The sequence below is a fragment of the Conger conger genome, chromosome 11 (assembly GCF_963514075.1).
Source record: "Conger conger chromosome 11, fConCon1.1, whole genome shotgun sequence".
Classification (NCBI taxonomy): Eukaryota; Metazoa; Chordata; class Actinopteri; order Anguilliformes; family Congridae; genus Conger; species Conger conger.
In genome coordinates this window covers 35596882-35617266 of record NC_083770.1, presented here as the reverse complement: position 1 = coordinate 35617266, position 20385 = coordinate 35596882, and the positions used below count along the sequence as shown (strand labels likewise).

The 20385-nt window shown below is 41.7% G+C and overlaps 1 protein-coding gene across 1 annotated transcript in view; it reads left to right on the top strand.

Annotated features, from left to right (window-relative positions):
• The first annotated feature begins 698 nt into the window (after positions 1-698).
• The window catches only part of LOC133139954 (collagen alpha-1(V) chain-like), a 40896-nt gene continuing 21209 nt past the window's right edge, over positions 699-20385 (top strand). Inside the window, exons 1-6 of the mRNA XM_061259444.1 lie at positions 699-744; positions 2040-2193; positions 5347-5505; positions 6468-6660; positions 10847-10987; positions 11556-11624. Coding sequence (XP_061115428.1) covers positions 699-744; positions 2040-2193; positions 5347-5505; positions 6468-6660; positions 10847-10987; positions 11556-11624 — 762 coding nt within the window. The remainder of the gene's footprint in view (positions 745-2039; positions 2194-5346; positions 5506-6467; positions 6661-10846; positions 10988-11555; positions 11625-20385) is intronic.

Here is a 20385-nt window from a genome sequence, read left to right as displayed (position 1 = left end):
GTTTTTTGTGAAGAATCAAGTACACACTCCTGTCTGTAAACTCAGATAAGAGCCCTTTTGGCTGTAAACACACCGCACCTAAAGGAAGCTGCTAGATAAATGCTGTGTAACGACTGTATACCAGGCCAAATTTTTTCATTCTTTGTTCATTTATGTTTCATCCCTTTTGGGAATCAGTTCATCGTTGACCTTAAAACAATGTGGCTGGTGTTAGCCTGGCATGGAACACCATTAAATGGATTGTGTTCATTGTTGTTCATTGTTGTCTGCCACCAATGTAGTGTGCCTCTGTAGCTCCATCTTCACCATCTGCATAGACCTCTGGCAGTCTGATCAGGAGGCAGGTGTAATATAAACAGACTTGAGAACTCTTTTGTCTGGGCTTTATTGCCTCACTATACACAAAACATTTGTCCTTATAGTGAGATTGAGTGTTCATTTGTTGGTGTAATTCAGACCTAGTATTATGCTTGGAAGAGGACAAAGAGTCAAAACACAAAGTAGTCTGCAGCAGAATGTGTTACAGGTTCTAGATGAGCGGTGTAGTAACAATTTTTTAAGTCTTTTTTTTGGTAAGTAGTCATGTGTTACTGATGCAAAGAAACAAAGAAATGTTGAAATGTTGTGTCTGGAATGGGTTTGAAGGGAACTGCTGTACCTAAGCTAATGGCTAATCCTATAGGACTGATTATATCATAATGAAAGAACCCACCAAGTGGACCCTGAGGGCCCACTTCCTTGCAGGTTATGCACTGTACAAACATCTCATACCTGCTTGACCTGGCAGCAAACTACTAAAGAAACCAAATGAACATCTGGCCTTTTAAGAAGGCAATTCAAATAATTTATCCCCTGATGGTTACTAAATGGCACTTACTAATTACCATGTACCATAAACCATTTGGGTTGATTTCCAACAAGATTACTATAAAAGGTTTCCCTTATTGGGGGAAAAAATGGATAGACTGCATTGGGGTAAAAATCATTACCTTTGTTTTTAAATGAGCTCAGTTTTGCATTTCTTTTTTAAATGCCATTTCCTTCAGAGCCATTAAAGCAGCTGGACCATAATAATTTACCACCATGCGGAACAGAGGAAAAGAAATGTGTGAAATCTTCTGGGAAAGTTTAACCATTCCTGATTGAGAATGTAGAGGAATGAGAAGGTAACCGAGGCCAACCGCGTTAAATTGCTGTTCTTCTCTGGAGATCTGTGGGGCGGGGGGGTGAAATGAATCCTGCCACAAAAATCCCTGCGGCTCACCCCAGTGCTGTATTTAGAGTTCCTATGAGGCCAGGGTGGCCTAAGGGTCAGGGATGGCCTCAAAATCACATGCTTTTCTACCAGTTTCCTCTATTGTTTGTTGTTGTTTTTATTGGCTGTTGTTGTATTCTAGCTGCCAACAGTGGTATGCTAGTTTGAATGTTGATTGTACTCTTCAAGGGTTCTGAATTTCTGCATGTTTACACTAGGACTCGGAACTGTACTGTCCTCTCAGGTCTACTTTTGCACTTGTTTTTGTGATTGATTTGCACTTTGTTGTACGTCGCTCTGGATAAGAGCGTCTGCTAAATGCCACGTAATGTAATGTAATGTAATGTACCTGTACATACTACCACTACCTGTGGACCCCATACATACCCGTGAGGCCAGATCGTACCCTGCACACACTTATGGAGCCGATACACCCCATGCTCATATATTACCCTAGACACATGATATGCCTGTCTGTCAAACATCTTTACATACATCTTCTCCTACCGGTCGTGCATCAGCTGGCCTGTCCGCAGCGAAACAAGCTGTTCACAAGCATTAGCCTAGAAGCCTCTATAGCCTGCCCCGCTCCAATCCTATGGGACTGCACATGCTTAGTAGTGCAGGCCTCCAGGTGACCTCACTGCTCTCATCGCCTATTATTGGAAAGAAAATACAGAACGATCCCAGAGTGATCAAATCAGAATCTGCCTCGTAGTGGCTCATGGACGAGGGGGAGAAGAGGGCCTTAGGGTGATGGCTGTCTGTGTTTCTCTCCCTGCAGAGGAGGTTGATCTGCTGGAGAGGCTTTCCTCGCTGGCCCTGAACAGCAGTAACGTCTCTCTGTCTGTTTCTGAGGGGGCTCAGAGGTGCCCCACCCTGCACATCGGCCAGTACTCCACTCTCACCTTGCCCATGGAGGAGACATTTGGACCCAGGTATGCCCACCTCAGCAGGAAACATTAAGAACACTAAGAACTAAGAATAGTTATTCCATGGATCCTTCAAAACTTAAATGACACTTGTTAAATGTGGAATAATTTAGCACAGTTTAAGTATGCAAGGATATTTAATGGGGTTTGTACTACTACTGGTTCAAAGGTTGTATAAAGCTATTTTAATCCATAACTATGCATCTCATATACTAACAAAACTATTCTGAATACAGTTACATTAACTTTGTATGTCCACATCTGTGCCTGTGTCTGTAAATGTATAGTGTGTTCCTTGACCTACTCTAACACTACACTGTGGGACTACCCCCAATCTTGTAACTTGATCTTCTACCACTTCTAGCACTTGCATTACTTTCTAAGGCAATGCTTACTGTGTGAAGTAAACTTGATGTTTGGCTATGAATAACTGGTACTTTATTAGAATTGTACCTTATCTGACCTGCGTTCTGCAGTTGTTCCAACGACCTTTGATATGCACTTATTGGACATCACTTTGGATAAAAGCATGTTGTGTAATATGTACACAATGTAATGTAATGTTGTGTAGATCTCTTAACACATTTAGAGAGTGTGTTCAGGGACAACACATGTTGTGTTGATTTTGACACAGAAAATGTGTTGGCCATTCGTTTGAATTTGTTCAACGACTGTGATTGGGCAACACAAAGGTCTGTCGTTTTTTAAAAGAAAATTATTTTAATTGGAAAATATATTTTTCACGGCGATGGACTGCCCTTCGGCCAATGTATGCTGGGATAGGCTCCAGCCCCCATGCGACCCTGTTCAGGATTAGCAGGTTAGGATTATGAATGAATGAATTAATGAATTAATTAATATATGTTTCATCCACTCAAAGTACACACTAAATGCAAATGCACTTTACTCGCATACTCGCATAGATTTATTTTTAAAAAAAGGATTTTGAGTGGCCAACACGGAAACGTGTCAACTGATTCTAGAGTATTCTTGTTTAACTAAAGTGTTCAGAATTAACATAACCTGTGTCAAACACTCTTGAAACAGGATAAAAAATGACAAGCTCTTCTTAGTGTGCCAAATTGTAATATCAGGTATGGCATTACTTAGTATGTGATGTTTTTTATTCCAACTTGAGATCTAGGCTTTCAGATTAATATGCAGTGGCTTCAGAAAGTATTCAGACCCCTTCACTTTTTGCACACATCAAAAACTGAAATATCTCATTTACATAAGTATTGATGTGGCACTCCAAATTGTGGTCAGGTGCATCCTGTTTCCTTTAGCTATCCTTGAGATATATAAGGTCCCACAATTCACACTGCATGTCAAAACAAAAAATAAGCCAAGAAGTCCAAGGAACTCCAGGATAAAACTGTGAGGCATAGATCAGGACAAGGGTACAAAACCATTTCTAAAGCTTTGGGTTTTCCCAGGAGCACAATTGTCTCAATAATAGTTAAATGCAGCACTCCATCAATCAGGCCTTTATGGTAGAGTGGCTAGAAGGAAACCTCTCTTGAGTAAAAGGCATATGACATGACAGCACGCTTGGAGCTTGGAGCTGCCACATTTAAAGGACTCTTAGAGCATGAGGAGAAAGATTATCTGATCTGACAAGGCAAAAATTTTACTCTTTGAACTCCAAGGACTATGTCTGGCGAACACCAGCCACTGCTCATCACCTGGCTAATACCATCCCTACAGTGAAACATGGTGCTGGCAGCATCATGCTATGGGGGTGCTTCTCAGCAGCAGGGACTGAGTGGACTGGTCAGAATTGAGGGAAGGATGAATGCAGTCAAATACAGAGAGGGCCTTGAAGAAAACCTGCTCCAGAGTCCTGAGTCTGAGTACACGCAACCTCAGACTGGGGCGATGGTTCAACTTTCAGCGTGACAATGACCCGAAGAATACAGCCTTTGGGACAAGTCTCTGACTGCCCTTGAGTGGCCCAGGCAAAGTCAGACTTAAACCTCATCGAACATCTGTGGAGAGACCTGAAGATGGCAGTTCACAGATGCTTCCCATCCAATCTGACAGAGCTTCAGACGATCTGCCAGGAAGAACGGGATAAAGTGCCCAAATCCAGGTGTGCAAAGCTTGTAGAGACCTACCGAAGAAGACTCGGAGCTGTAATTGCTGCCAAAGGGGCTTCTACGAAGTACGGATGTAAATCAGAGATTTCAGGTTTTGATTTTTAATACATCTGCAAAAATTTCTAAAAACATGTTTCCACTTTGTCATGATGGGTTATTGAGTGTAGATTGATGATCGAAAATGGCAATTAAATATACAACACAATAAAGTGTGCAAAAAGTGAAGGGGTCTGAATACTTTTTGAAGCCATTCTATATCCATGTGCACACACACTCACAGTGCCCTCTGAAATTGTAGTCACCCTTGATAAAGATTAAAAAAGTTATGCAAAAAGTAATAACTGTTTATCCATTTGTTTTTGCAATTTAAGAGAAACCTTAATTGAGGTAAATTGCTAAAAGAAATGAATATCACCAAGACATTATCTGTGGTTGGATCTTTCTGCAGGCCAATGATCTGAAGCATTCCTAAAAATTCACAAAGCAGTGGTTTACTGACCACAGAATCAAGCTTTCACCATTTCCACCCTAGTCCCCTGATCTAAACACCATTGAAAACCTGTGGAGAATGGTAGAAGAGGAATGGCCTCAGATCCCTGGCTATGTAATCTCCCTAACCACATTAAACAATATAACAGAAGGCTCAAAACCGTTATCTTAATGTGCTTAGGATGCAGAAATATATATTGTGGCGTTCTAGCTAAAACAAATGCAGCTTTAATAAAACAGCTGGTTGTCAAAAGTAAGGAAATTTTACTTGTTTTCCCTCACAAAACAATCTAGAACAGGAGTGGTACATGCATGCATGAACATCAAAGTAAACCTAGCTCAACTAGCTAACTCTTGCTGATTGTTAAGTCCTCTCTCCTCCCCCATTATTCTTTCATTCCCTTTCACCTCCCTCCTCCACCAAACTCATATTGGTGCGACAACCCCAAAACTTTAAACATTAGTTAACCCCCCCCCCCCAAAGTTCAGCAGCTATTCGTGTGAAATGAGTTCGCTCCACATTGGCCGCTACAATGTTTAATCTCCGGTGGACCCCGTTGCATCTGCGCAGGTTTCCAGACGAGTTCACCCTGCTGATGCAGCTGCGCACCTCTCAGCCAGAGGACTGCAGCCTGCTCACCCTGCAGAACCCCTACAGCCACCTCATGCTGCAGATCCGCGTCAGCCCCTACACCTTCACCTTCATCTCCACCCGCCAGCGGCATTACGAGTGAGTCTGCTGCAGTCCGCCAGCCACGTGTTACAGGTGTAGAGATGCACAGCATTTTCAGCCATTCCAGGTCTTATTAGAAGCAGGTTAGTGCACTCATCAGAATCCACCAGCAGGAAGCTCCAGCAAGGATGCTCTGTATTTCTAGAACCTACTGAACCTCCAGAACTCTGGAATGCCATGCACCCTGTATCATGCACACTTTCAGTGACACAGTACATTTAAAAATATGTTATACTTTTATATGTTCTCTCTACTTTTATTCTGTCAGCCTAGTACATTTGGACATTATTCAGCATTAATGACCTTTGTGATTGTCCACTGTAATAGAATTTATAAATGCAATGGTTATTGATGTCCCAATTTACTTTTCCATTGTGGCTGTGATTGCACACACATGTCTCTCAGCTGAAGTGGAGAGAAGTATTTACACATTCTGAACATTGAACGTTGCCTTTTGTGTGGTTATAACACTCAATCCCAGTCTGACTGAATTTTTTACTTAAAATATTTTTTCTGGCTTTTCCTGTGATGATTGATGAGAAGCAACTATTTCGAAGATTTCTTTCATTGTAAAAAAAAGTTTTGATGCCAATATTAAGTAAAACAATGCAGACCAAATGAAAGCAGTTAATCTGCTTACACTTTCTTATAAAGCAGTCTTTGAAAGCTGAGATTGCCTGAGCAAACCTAAGAGCAGCTAAGTCTGTGCATGAACAAAAAAAAAAAACTCCCCCAAGGTTCACCACCATTACAGATACAAGGCAGACACTGTTTTAAATTCCTCTGTAAATCTACCTTTTTAAAGATAGCAGAAGCACAGGTGAGTGCATGAATGAGTGTGATATGTTCCTCTTCTAAGCAACCTTGTCTTTATCTGTAAGCAGGTCTTTCCCGTTGTATAGTGTTACCTTTTCCAGTCAAAAAGATGAACCCTAACCCTTATCCACAATTATGTTCAGGTTCCCTGTGGGGGTGTTGTCAGACGGGGAGTGGCACAGAGTTTCGGTGGGCGTTTCAGCACACCGGCTGGCCCTGTATGTGGACTGCCGGTTGGTGGAGAGTGTGAACTGGGATAGTCCCAGCTTGGACATCACCACCGACGGGCTGCTGATGGTTGGAGGCATTGTGGAGGGATTTGAGATGCCATTTCAGGTGAGCGTCACCACAGTAGGCTGTTTACCTCAGCCTCAGACAAATTAATTGTATCTGAATGTTTTGTGCTTACATCCACTTTAAAACATGCGCTGTTACAGTTACAGTACTTTTAAACATTTATTTTGTTTCATCCTGACCTGCCCAGGATCTACAAATGAAAATGGTCCTTCAAATTAATGTTTACAAAGCCATAGCTCTATAAATCAATATAATGTAAGTCTATATTGTTAATTGTACAGTACCTGTCAATTTACAAGCTAGTACGAAAGGGCCCTCCTACCTCGAGAATTGTTAGCACCTTAGAGCATGAATGCTCAAATCCGGCCCTCAATTCCAAATCCATTTGGTTTTCTGTTATTTAAGTAACCAAATAATTAATGCTACCCATTGGCCAGACAGTTCACATCTGACTGACATCTTAGGTAAAGAGAGGATGGAAAACCAGCAGTTCTCAGCCCTTGATTAACAGGGCCTTAGAATATGTGCTACCAAGTCTTAGTGGTTCAGTCTAGTGGCTAATATGTCAGCTTCTCCCATTTTTTTCTGGTTTAAATTATTAAACACATTTTTATATCAAAATTTAATTGTTTTTAAGTACTGTCACACCTGTGTTCATATTGTAACAGGTGCAAAAACGTATGGACTAAGCCAAGAATGAGCAGTTCTTTAGCAGAGTTCTGATTAAATTTGGTATCCAAGTGGGATATATTTTAGTGTTTTTAACATGTTTTTTTAAAAGTCTGTTTTTTCATTTGCCCTTTGTTTTCAAAATAGACATAAGAATTTTTTGTGGCAACATATGACTCAAATTTCAGCTCTCAAAATCACTGCCACGAACCGCCAGCTACCTAAATTGACATGACATGATCGATGGCAAGCACATGTTTTCTTTGAAAAATATCATAGCCCTGAGCAAAGGCATGGTATGGAAATCTGTGTGAAAGTACAGGTCAAGTTCAATGCTGCTGTGGCACATTGCCGTTATTTTTTGTTGCATAATCTTTTTTTTCTTTTTTTTTGTGGGGGGGAGGGTCATTTGTTTTCTTTTGATTAACACATGGATATTTTGGGTCTAATTATTGATTTATCATTGAATAACTAATTGTGTGGGAACACTTTGCATTTTAGGGCCATCTCAAATTCCCCACATTCCAGAATAATTCTTTTGAAATGTTTTTTGAATTTGCTCTCAACCTGGTAGAAATGCTTCTGTCAAATCAGACTGGTCAAAGCTGACAGGAAGGTTACAGTAATGCAAATAACCACACATTACAACAGTGGTATGCAGAAGAGCATCTCATGCAGTGCATCATATCTCTAAGTAGATGGGCTACAGCAGTAGAAGTCTAAAAACACAAGAATAAAAATACCTAATAAAGTGCTCAGTGAGTGTATTTCCTATTGAACTGGTTGTCAAACTCTGCAGACAGGTCAGTGGCACATTTACCAAAAGTTTGTCTTTCTCCTTTCACATTGCTTTGGCAGTTCAGTGTATAAATGAAATGAAGGTATGTTTCTACTTACCTGGCCGGAGTAGCATCCGTGTGTGGGAAATGTGATGGATTTTCTAAATATTGCAGCTCATGCTGGTAAAACAGACCTTTGGATCCGTCGCTTTCTAGCTTGAAAGTGGCAAACATTTACATTTAAAAAAATTCAACAGCAAATATAATCCCATGGTTACTCATGAACATCCACAGAGCTTTATGTGTGTGGATGGTTTCATCTCAAACTAATTATTCGAGTGAAGTACACACAAAGTTTCAACCAAACTATGAGTTTTGCCATTTGTAGTCCCAATACCCAGAAGTGAGTTAGGATTTTTTAGCCATGGGTTCCCTCTACGGATTTCCAATGTTTTATTCCCAGAGGGATTTCAATTCATGCAGAAAAATACAGTCTGTATTTTACATAAGACTAAGTAACTTTTATGTTTTCATACAACATAACTTGCACCCATTGTCATATTGAAACTACAGTATGAGGAACATTTTATTTCTGCAACATCACATCCCCAAAACTGGTTTCATATTAATCCACTTGCACCAGAATTTTGTGCGTATATTACAGTTAGCATTGTTTGGGTAGAAGTAGTCAAACAATGAAAAAGTGCACAAATGAAGTTCTGTGAGTGTTTGTGAGTAATCACAGGATTGTCACAGAGAGGTTGTTACGGAATGTTTCGAATATACATTTTTGGTGCTTTGAGGTGAGAAAGTGATGGACAGAAAAGGTTTGTTTTACCCGGGTAAGCTGCAGCAAATATTTGGAAAACGTGTCACGTTTCAGCAAACTATCAGGATGAACTAATACTACTCCGGGTAAGTGGAAACATACATGAATTTAATTTATGGGTTAACTGCCTCCTTATAAAGTGTCTGCATGGGCTGCATTGTTCAGGAAGATCAGCACACAAGGCCAAGGAAAGCCTCTGAAATAAATGCATTCTATTTGACACAAAACCTTAAGACGTCATTCGACTGCCACAGGGGTTTTAGCCAAGACAAGCATACATTCATATGTGGGGAGAATGTGTGGCCTTGGAATGCATCCTAACTCCCATAAACTGTGGGAATGAAGACCTTCTGACCTGGGCTAAGCTAATGATGATGAAACGGGTGCAGGTCTTCCACTGTGCCCTTATCATGACGGCTGAGGCATGCAAACGTCTCCTTACTCATTATGCTATGGTCTGTTAAGACTGCCGAATATAAACACAAAAATTGCTTTTATACCAAATATGTGTTTCTGGTGATGTAGGCCGATGTTCATGTCCATGTACATTACATTATATTATTACATGTAAAATTCTATATGGAGGATGTACTAATGTGGCTTACCACTGGGTGGCAGCAGAGGGAGGAGCATCTTCCATTGATCACCGACTAGAATTGCCAGCGCCAAGAAGTTAAGAACAGTAGCACATTATCTATGCAGTCTGTCAGTGGAAGTACAACATTACGTATAGGTATTATACTATAGAGCGTGCATATTACGTGCATTGAAGATGATGCCATTTATTGCGATCAGTTTAGAATAAAATAAATATAAACATGTAAATCAGTAATACATCTAACTGAATGTGTTAGCCATGTATATCTTGGTTGCTCATAGGTGAATGCACTTCTGTTTCTCATACATTGCAAGTCACTCTAAATCTGTCACTCTGTCACTCCATCTGCTAAATGAATATCACATATTATAGCATAATGTAATGCCTGGAAACAATTTAAAGGAGTAAAGCAGACGTAAACTGAGGTCTGCTGTCTTTTAGCATCATTAAATTTTTGGGGAATTATTTTGTCTTGGAAGCAGAAGAACCTCTACAGCGCAATTGATTTGTAAATTACAGCGTTCTACAGAGTGTGTATTGGATTGTTCTTAATTTTCTGCCAGTGCATTTGTCTGTATTTGTCCTGGGTCTCCCTTACAATCGACAGAGGGTTTAAACCAAGTCCACCGGCACAATTTAAAAGAGAAAAATGGTGTGTTTTAAAGTGGACAGCCTTCTGTCTGGGGTCATAAATCTGGGTCCAGGGCCTTTTCAACTCAGTGTGTGCGACTCGGCCTCTCTAGACCAGGAAAGTAATGGATTCCAGAGCCCCTTGTTCTGAAGAGGGGCATGATGGGTTTGGAGCTGGACAGAGGGATTTCTGTCTGGTTTTCCATCTTGAGCAGGCCCCGCCCCTTACATTCCGCATTGCATGCAGGGAAGGGAAACATGCTGGAATCGTTCCAGTACAGGGTCTACCAATAACACACAGGAATGCCTTTGACAGCATGGCATTCTGGGTGGCTTTTTCCTCTTTTTCTCTTGATTAGAGATTGATGATCAATGTTAATGGAGGACAGTGGACAGGCCTGCCTATGGAAAAGAGGGAGAAAATCCCAGAGCCCATGGGAGACAGCTGCATTGAGCACACCTGAAGGCGCAGTGGGGATTAGCACTATCCCATGATGCTGCTGGAGAGTTGAGCCTGATTGAGGGACGTCTGATTAGCCCTGTGTGCTGACAGCTACGATGTCTGGCTCGGCATGAAATGAAATGTACTCAGTGGCCAGGGACCGTAGAAGGGCTTTGGGAGGGCTGTACAGCTAAAAGCAGGTTGCTTGTTGTACTGTGGGAGGTGGGGGTGAGAGAGAGAGATCATGTGACCTCACAGGTGGGTACTTTCCTCCCTAGGGGGACCTGAGACAGATGACCTTTCTGATGGGCAACCCGGATGCAGCCACAGACCACTGCACCCTCCATATGCCCATGTGTAATGGGATGCCAGTGCCCCCGAAAGCCCCTCGCTCCCCTGGGACATCCCCAACCATGGAGGTACGCAACACGCTCTCTCCAGAGAGAGAAAATAACTAGCACTTTGTTCTCTTCTGAGTATTCTACACAAAGAACATGATGTAAACAAACCTTTGGTACCTCCTTTGATCCTCATGAACAGCTTCTTCCCCCATGGCAGTGGGGCTCACAAACAAAGCCCCCTGACCCCCACCTGGACTCTACACACACGCACACACACACACACACACACACACACACACATACGCACCAGATACACACCCACCATTACTATGTGCAATAAGTTGGGACGTGAATTTATGTACACAGCTCTATTTATTTATGATGTTGTTATTTAATGCGACCAAGACTCAGCTTCCAAGCAGAGGCAACCAAATTTTCTGCCAGGATTCCCTGGTACTTTGTGTTTGCTCTGACTCAGCCCGGTTACATTAATTTTGTGCACAAATGGAGGTGAGATAAATTTTATGTATGTACTGGATCAGTGCGATTTGTCCATGTTGTTTCTGTGAGATTAGGTTCAGTCGATGCATGTCTTGCTTCAGTGTGGTCCTCTATACCCCCCTCAATTTACTTCTGTCTATTCTAGGACCTTCTATCCTCAAACGACTTGGAGAACCTCATGGAAAGCTCCACTGATATGGACGTACCACTAATTGTGAGTATGAGTCAATGTGGAACTAAGTGCAGACCGGGAATTGGTCCACAACCAAATTGGTGCAGGCCAGAACAGCCTGTACAGTACGTACCATGTCTACCAGTTTCTGGCATTTGACACCACTTCCTGTGAGTAAGTCTATCCACTCCCACTCAGCTGATGTAAATGTGAAGCAAGCTAGTGTCTTTCCAGAATTTCCCATAAATGCTTGACTGAGTTCTGAATTTCTCTTAGAGAAGACCATGCATTAAAACACACGCTGTAGGAAGAAATGCTTTCAGACAGGGAAAATGGTCACTGAATACCATTAATTTACCAGTGCAGGGGCGATATTGGCTCAGGCGGTAAGAGCATTAGGAGGGTTGCCAGTTCGATCTGGCCCTGGGTGTGTCAAAGTGTCCCTGAGCAAGATACCCAACCCCCAAATGCTCCTGACGAACTGGTTGGTGCTTTGCATAGCAGCCAATCACCGTTGGTGTGTGAGTGTGTGTATGAATGGGTGAACCAGAAGTGTCAATTGTACAGCCCTTTGGATAAAGGAGCTATATAAACCAACCATTTACCATTTACTATTTAGTTGGTATCAGTAGAAATTGATGCTGATCTTGCCTTCTAAGCTGGCATGTCTGAAGGTGAGTGCAAGTGTGATTACAAATGTGAAACAAATGGGCATTATTGTGAACAGTGCCATTTTGGACGGTGCTGATTCAAAATGTGAACACACTTCACACACATTTATCCTCATGGAGCAGATAATTTGTCTTCAAGACAACAGCGGCCCAAAGCACAGGGGGTTTGAGATGAAAGCAGAGGTCTTTGACAAATTTCTCATCAGGGAGGGGGGTAATCATCCGGTGTGGAAGGTTGAAGACATCTGGCTCAAAAAGTCACTGCCTGCCATTAAAGCATGCTCCAAACTGCCAGATTTACAGGAGTACATGTACAAATGCAAAACATTCTAGAATGCATAACACAACTCCTTCTCTTGTAGGGTCTCACTTAGGTGCTGCTCAGTCGGAGTGTTGAGTGCATGGTGCATGATCAATGTTAAAAGGTGGTCATGTTTAACTAGAGTAATGGGCCACTTCTCTGTGAGGAAATACAAGACATTCCTCTAAGTTTTTCTGAGGAATGTGGATAATACTCTTTCATCCCAGATCTGTCAGGAAAGCACAGCAGGACTTATGCAGTCAGTGTCAGAGAACAAAATTTGATTGATTGGCTTTTAGAAAGTCTGTCACCAGCTCCCAGAAGAGAAACTTGCAAAGTTTTCAATATCTCCACACATCTATAGTGTAGAGAATGGAAAGAGGAATAGAGGATAGAGGAAGCAGAATCCTATTTCAGCTGAAGGATGGCCAAAAAGACACAATGAAAATTGAAATGCAGTTTCTGAAATGCACAGTGGGGCTCAGGTACACAATATGCATTATAAAACAGTTTGGCACTTTGCGGGTGCAGTAAATTGCATGAAATCCCAGTGTGCAGTGATTATACAGTGAAACAGTAAGGTATCGCGAACTGTATCAGTATCACTCTGGCCTTGAGCCGAAGACAAAAAGACACTATTGACCAATCTGTAGCATGAGTCCAAATTGAATTGATTGGAACATAGTTCAGTCACACTACTATATGAGGTCCCACAAATCAGAGTGAATGTCAGGACAATAACCAAGCCATGAAGTCCAAGGAATTCTCTGCAGACTCTCTCATAATTGTGGCGAGGCATAGATCAGGGCATGGGTAAAATACATTTCTAAAGCTTTGAGTATTCCTAGGAGTACTGTGGCTTCAATAATTGTGAAATGGAAGAAGTTTGGAACCACCAGCAGCCTGTTGCACCAGTATAACGTAGGTTTGATCAGTTATGGTGTAAAGTCCACGCTAAATCTCACATTGGAATCCGTTAGTTTAAAACTTAAGTTGTGTCTATGTTTGGTTGCACAATTCATATTTACTCTATATCCTAGCTAAGTTGACCATAAGACAAAACATTGCAGCATACAGTGATGTTTTTTTTTTCAGACCAATCATGCACGTTTAAAAAACAAATCACTATTCACGTCTCGTGCCCTTCTAACGTCAAGTAATATTTAATGTGATGGCTAAATTATTCTACCTCAACGGCTCCCTACAGCATATTGGCTAACTAATCTATTATGGCTGGTGACTCGTTATGGGCTTTTAGTGGATGTATTTGGACTGCCTTAACAGTGTTTTTTTCTTTGATATGTGTTGCTCTCCAACAAATTACTTGGTATGAAATAAAGTATATTTTATTATAACCTCTACGGAGTAATTTATTCCTCTATTCAGAGATAAGGTCGGTTATTTTCTGTATGACTTGCGGAAAAAAAAAGCAGAAGTGCACATCAATCTCATCATAAAAATGTATCTATTGCAGAGAATGTGCTGCTAGCTTATACCACGCTGAATTTCTCCTCTAACAAGTTTCCCAATTTTTCAAATTGATGCGCTATGTCAACGGCTGTTTTAAGAATTTCACTTTTACCAAATTGCATTTAAGGGACTCATACAACATATAATCTGGTCTGATGGCTGCTCTGTGTGAACAAGCCGTATAGGCTGGCAAGATTTCAGAGATCTTTGTAGCATGACACAGTGTATACACTCTGCAAGATTGACTGAGCAGATGAAGAATTTATAGTGAACAGTTGCAGAGGTTTTTGACATATCCCAGAAGCCCTGTCCAGTGAAACTATCCTCTTGAATGGGTGGATCTTTCTGTGGATCTATCAAAGCCACAGTCTCCAGTCTGAGTGCAATCCAGTGAGGTTTTGCATAAGGCTGACCCAGCCTCTGAACAGACCGCAGTTGGGCAGGGCTCCGTCCCTGCTCCCCTCCTCCCTCCTCCTCAATGTGATCCACTCCACAGGAGGCTTTCAACCCGAACTCTGCCTGGCACAGTATGAGATCAGATATCTCCCTAGCGCGTTGTTTGATCAAAACTTATTCCCAAGCAATATTAGATCTGTCTCTCGTCCCCTCACAGTATAAGATTGCAATCTCTCCCCATCCAGGATTAGATCACAATCTCTTGTTGCACAGTCTTACTGTACATCCTCTGCCGATGTTGTCGGAGGAACTGAAAGACGAGTTTCTTCTCCTAAGTAGAAGCAGGTGGGGCAGCGGTGACCTCCCACTCCATTTTAAACATAATATGTATTACAGATTTGGGGGAGGCGTGTCAGGGTTACATATGTGGCGGAAAGCACACATATGTAGAGGGCGACATGTGTGGGGGTTACAGGCAGGAGTCCTGCGGGGTTATGGGTAGGAGGCATGTGGAGGGTACACACTGGAGTCTTTTGGGGGGCATGCAAAGGTTACAGACAGAAAGCGTATCACGATTGGGGGGGGGTTACAGACGAGAGATGTGTAGGAGTTCCCTGTTCCTGTCCCTTTCCCCCTGCAAGTCCTCTGCTAAGATCAATGCTTTTGGTCCCTGAGCACTTGAACTTACAGTATAATCATCCACTCCAGGGCTGTAATTGACTGCAACCGGTTTGAGCTGAATCGTCCGAGACACCGGAATATGCGAAGAGGGGTGGCTTGTGAGTTGTGCAATTGGAGAGGGCAGTGAAAACATAGCTTTCTGTGTCCGCCTTCCATCCTTCAATAAGCTCACTTTCACAGAACCGAAAGGAGGGAATGTTAGTTTTACATGGAAACCACGCTCGATCTGTCAGGGGTATCAAAAGCTGCAGTGCTATTAGAACAAGAGAACAAGGGCTCTGGAAACGATTAGTCAGTGTGAATGACTGAGAGTAACGTTGGGAGTTTATTTGGAAAGGTTTCTTTTATCTCCCTCCTGTTAATTGAAAACCGGAGAAAACCTTTGACTTTTCAAAGGTATCCCTGGTGTTTCATTTTCATGCAGATCAGATTATTTCCATTCAGAACCTGTTTGAAAACTTTGAGCCCTTTCGATTGCCTCATATGCCCATCTGAGCCGTTTTAGGATTCATAAATCCTTTGCGGGTAAATCTGTGCGGTTACTTTGTGTCACTTCATTTGAGGCTGCGGTGGCAGTTCCTTTCTGTAACTCTATTTTAGGCTTGGTGTTTGTTCCATCCACAATATACTGGGGCATTTGCAGCCCCCTTTAGCCCATTTATCCTAAGCCCAGATCAACTCAGGCTGAATGAAATATGCCACTGCTTGTCTTTATATCAGGTGCTTCAGTCATGCTAAAGATCCAGAGGTGGGAGAGCACTTTTACTGGGTGGCGAGCAGTTTTACACTTTTTCTTTGCATGCAGTGATGTTTCATCTGTCCACAGTTATTCAGAATTGGCAGTGGCAGGAGGAACGTTGAACGCTGATGATACAAGAAAGCTTTCTGACCTCAATGCTTCTATGATGTGTAGATGTCGGATTGATGTTTCTTTGGTATTTGTACACATACACATTCTGAGTCAGAAGCTGACTGCCCGGACCTGAAGTGGAGGGGGTACCAGGAGTTGTAAGTACAGTAGCACTGGCCTGGGTGTGAGGAAAGTGGGCTGGGCCACAGGAGTGGGCGAGTCTGTGTGCCTGCTCAATGCGATACAGTGAGGGTGAGCAGATTCTCTGTGTGTGGACTATTGTCACTAAGCAAGGAACGGTAGTGCATGTACGCTTCAGCCATGCACGGCTCTATGTGGGTGTTCACCTTTCTATTAGTGAATGCGCTGGGTCCATGTGTGGAAAGTCAAAGGACAGGCAGATGGAAGGTAGGGTGACATCCAACTCATGGGGGTGTGTGTGGGGGGTGGGGGGGTGGGTTTCAGTTTGCTGGTCTCATATTGACTTATGGATAGGTAGTGGATAGTAGATAGATTCATATTTTTAGAATTGCTGCTTGTATTGTAGCTGTCATTATACCATAATTTGTACTATGTTGTATCATATTATATTGCATCATACTATATTCAGTGATATTTTATATTTGTGAAGTATATGTCCGAATTACTGTCATCACTGACTGGTTACCTTGAAGGGGGTAGGCTAATATCAGGGTATTTGAAAGTTAATCATTTATAGCATGAATATACACATCAAGGAACTCCAAAGCAGCTTGCACAGTGATTTTTTGCCACCAGAAATTGTACTTACCCACAAGACTGAACTCTATATGCTATATGGTGTACATGGGTTGGAAGAGTTTCCTATAGCACATGCTATGCTTCCTATTGCACCTCCGTACTCGAGGAAAGTACTAACACAATATTGAACTATAAAATATGTTTGTTATGGTGTTTTAAAACTCCAGAAAATGAATTATCCCTCTAACTTCACTACACACTTTTACTTTGGAATTTCTAATAAATCGGACTACTGCTGCAGGAGTGTCATCATGTTTGATGATGCATGGTTGCCACTTTAATATAATAAAATTGCTTCATGTTGCATTTCATAATACAGTGAACCTTCATGTATTCAATAAAGCCATATGTTAGCTTGCGGTGCCAAGCCACATTCTGATAGTGTACTTAACCACCTCTCATTTTGTTGACCAGAATAATTTAGGGTGTCTTCCATCCAGAAAGTCACTGTCAATGTAACTTAACAGAAAAAGCAAGCAAGATGCTTTATTGTATATTAAATTAGGTTGTCTTGACCTGGCTGTCTTCATGTCTTAATTTGTGATGGAACAGGTGGAATGGTTGCAATTTACATTTTCTTTTGCACGCTACACAATAATATTTCGTGATTCTGATTTAAGGGACTAACTCTAGTTTGTCAGTTTTGGTTTTGGACGTGTTGATGTCTCTGCTTTGCCAGAGGGATTAGGTTTCTACAGAGGCCTTGTTGACCTTTCCAGCTGGTACTCCATCCTCTCTGCATTCTCACCCTCTGTCACTGCTGCTGAGGCTAACATTTACCAGGCTAGAATTAAGAATCCATCATCTGTCCTTCAAAAGTGTGAACTACTTCCTCCTCAGTTGTCAGCACTCACTGCTAATGACTAATTACCACCTTCTTCAATAGGAGGGCTGCCAACATCCACAACTCCAAGATGGCATCCAGTCCTCCAGTCTAGTCAGTTAATCCTCTCCTGACCCAACCCTCCTAATTTTCCCACTCAGCCTTTCTGAGAATGATCAGTTCCCCAACCCCCACACAGGTCACAGCATGCACCTGAGCTTGCCCTCATGAAATTTTAAGCTTAATGGCAAACCATCCAGCTCAACTGGGAAAAAACTGAGATTTTATACTTCCCAGCCCAGTCCTGCCCCCTCATGGCTGATTGTGAGGAGTGCAGATTCTTCCTGCAAAATGCAGAGAAATTTACCGTTCTTCACCACCTACACAACCAAGGCTTTAGTCCAGACACTGGTCATCTCCTATCTGTACTGCTGTAATTCCCTCCTTGCTAAGTCTCCCTGCCTCTACCATCAGGCCTATGAAGCTCACCTGGAGTGCTGCTGTTCACCTGGTCCTCAACCTCTCCAGGCTAAGCCTGGTCAACCTGCTTCTTACCTAGAGTACCTAGAGTTAGAACCAAACAGGCTGAAGCAGCATTTAACTATTATGTTACTCACAACTCCCAGAAGATATTACATCTGGCCAAGCTTGGCCGCTTTTAAATCTAAGTGAATGAGTGTCCTTTTTTGCCATGCCTTCAATTGATTTCTTTGTCTGCATTATTTGTTTAAAACAAAACATGCATAAAGTAGCATGCTGATTCATTATTATTTTGATTTAATGGAATCAACCAAAGTCTCTTAACATTTTCAAATAAACCATTTATTTCCCCAAGAAACAGGTTCCAAAATGACCCAATACTTTGTGAAAATTCCCCTTTTCCTATATTTGTGATAAGGTTAGAGAACACATTTGGTGGGATTCCTCCATGCACAATCCTTGGAATATTCCCCTCTTGAGTTCAGACCACAGGTCTTTCATGGGATTTAAGAGGCTGAGATGGCCATTGCAGAACATGGTTGTTTTTTGTGTGTGGATTTTCATGTATACTGTCCTGCTGGACAATCTACATATGACCAAGACTCAGTTTCCTAGCTGAGACAACCAGATTTTCTGCCTATATGTCCTTGTAATTTGTTGAATTAATTTTGCCATTGATCTTAAATAGTGCCCCTGGACCAATGGCAGCAAAATATCTCCAAAAACTCAATGACCCACTGCCATTAGGTGTGAGTTGCTCCTCCTTGTATGCATTCCATTTTGCCGCCAAACATGTCAATGGTATGTAAGGCCAAAGCATTAAATTTGATGTCTCATCTCACCATAGCACTCTCTTCCAGTCATAATTCCAACGAGGCTTGGCAAACTCAAGATGCTTGGTTTTGTTTATTGTGCTCAGTAAGGGCTGTCTTCATGCCTCCCTTCCAAAGAGTTGGTCTGGAGGTACTATTGTATTTTTTTTTTAGACTAGGTGACCCCAAGACACAAGCAATCTCTGCAATTATTAAACTGCAATCTTTCGGTGACTCATGGCCTCCCTCACCATCTTCCTTACTGTCCGTGGGGGAAAAAATGCACTTCCCATACTTGTATTATTGCACTTACAGTGCTAAGTGGTATGTTTAACCATGTATGTATCTTTTTCTACCCTTTACCTGACCTGAATCTGAATTGACAGTTGTATTGCCAATTTCAGTTTGTTTGGTTTTATTTTCAATAATTGTTACGGGTGCCAATAATTTTGGTACCAGTGGTTTTCAGAAAAAATGAGATTACTAAATTTTAAAAAACATTGAAACATGAGAGTGAATGTATTGAAATGCAGATAATATAGATCATTATCAATTTTGTTTATTATATGCAGCCTTTTTTCTCCATTTTTATTGGCCCAGTGTTATTAAAGAGAAAAAGTTTAAAAGACAATGCACCACACGGTAGCATTCGATAATTATCTTTGTTACAATGACCAGCACTACATTAGACTGCATTAATATCAGTATGGTTTTATAAACGCAAATTAGTTGTATTTACTTTCGTTTATGATACCAAGTGTGTGTCATTCAGTCGTTGTTTAGTATCTGTAACGTGGGTCATTCAGTCCGAGGTTCATCTCTGGTTTTCACGAGGTCTTGGCTTGTGGAATCATCACTGGTTCATGTGTAGACATGGGAAATGCTCTCCTCAAAGGGACTGTCCAACACTCATAAACTCAGAAAATTGCCATCTGCTATTTTGACAATCCACCCTCTGTTTTCCCCAGAGCCAAAAATATAGATGTTATGATTATGTGCATTATGACTCACGGTCATAGAGCAGACTGTGAACCTAATAACATAATATTATGTTTGTGTTGGCAGTGAGAGGATCAAGCATTTACTGGCTCTGTGACTGTCCATAATAGAACATGAATCCAGTGTTATGTTACTCATGTGAAAAGGAGGTTTCACTCTCCACTGACCAATAGACAATATATTGCCATTTACAATATCGGAGTCACAGCAGAAATGAAACAATAGCCTCCTGTTCTGTACATTATTTCATACACTTATGTCTTGGAAAGAAATGTCCAAAAAAATAATTAAAATAAACTAAATGGAACTGATTAACTGCATTACTTCAGCTTCTCTCCCATTGAGAGACTGGGCCAACTTGTGTTACCTGCCCCTCCACTGTGATTTACAGCCCTGTCCTCACCATCACCCGCGGTCCGGCCGGCCAGCTTTGTGCTGCATATTCCACCCAGAGGGCCCATACCAGCGCTTTTGACACCACGCTTAATTATATCTGAGCTGGTGTGACAGGGCTTAGTTTACACATTCGTCTCAGTATAA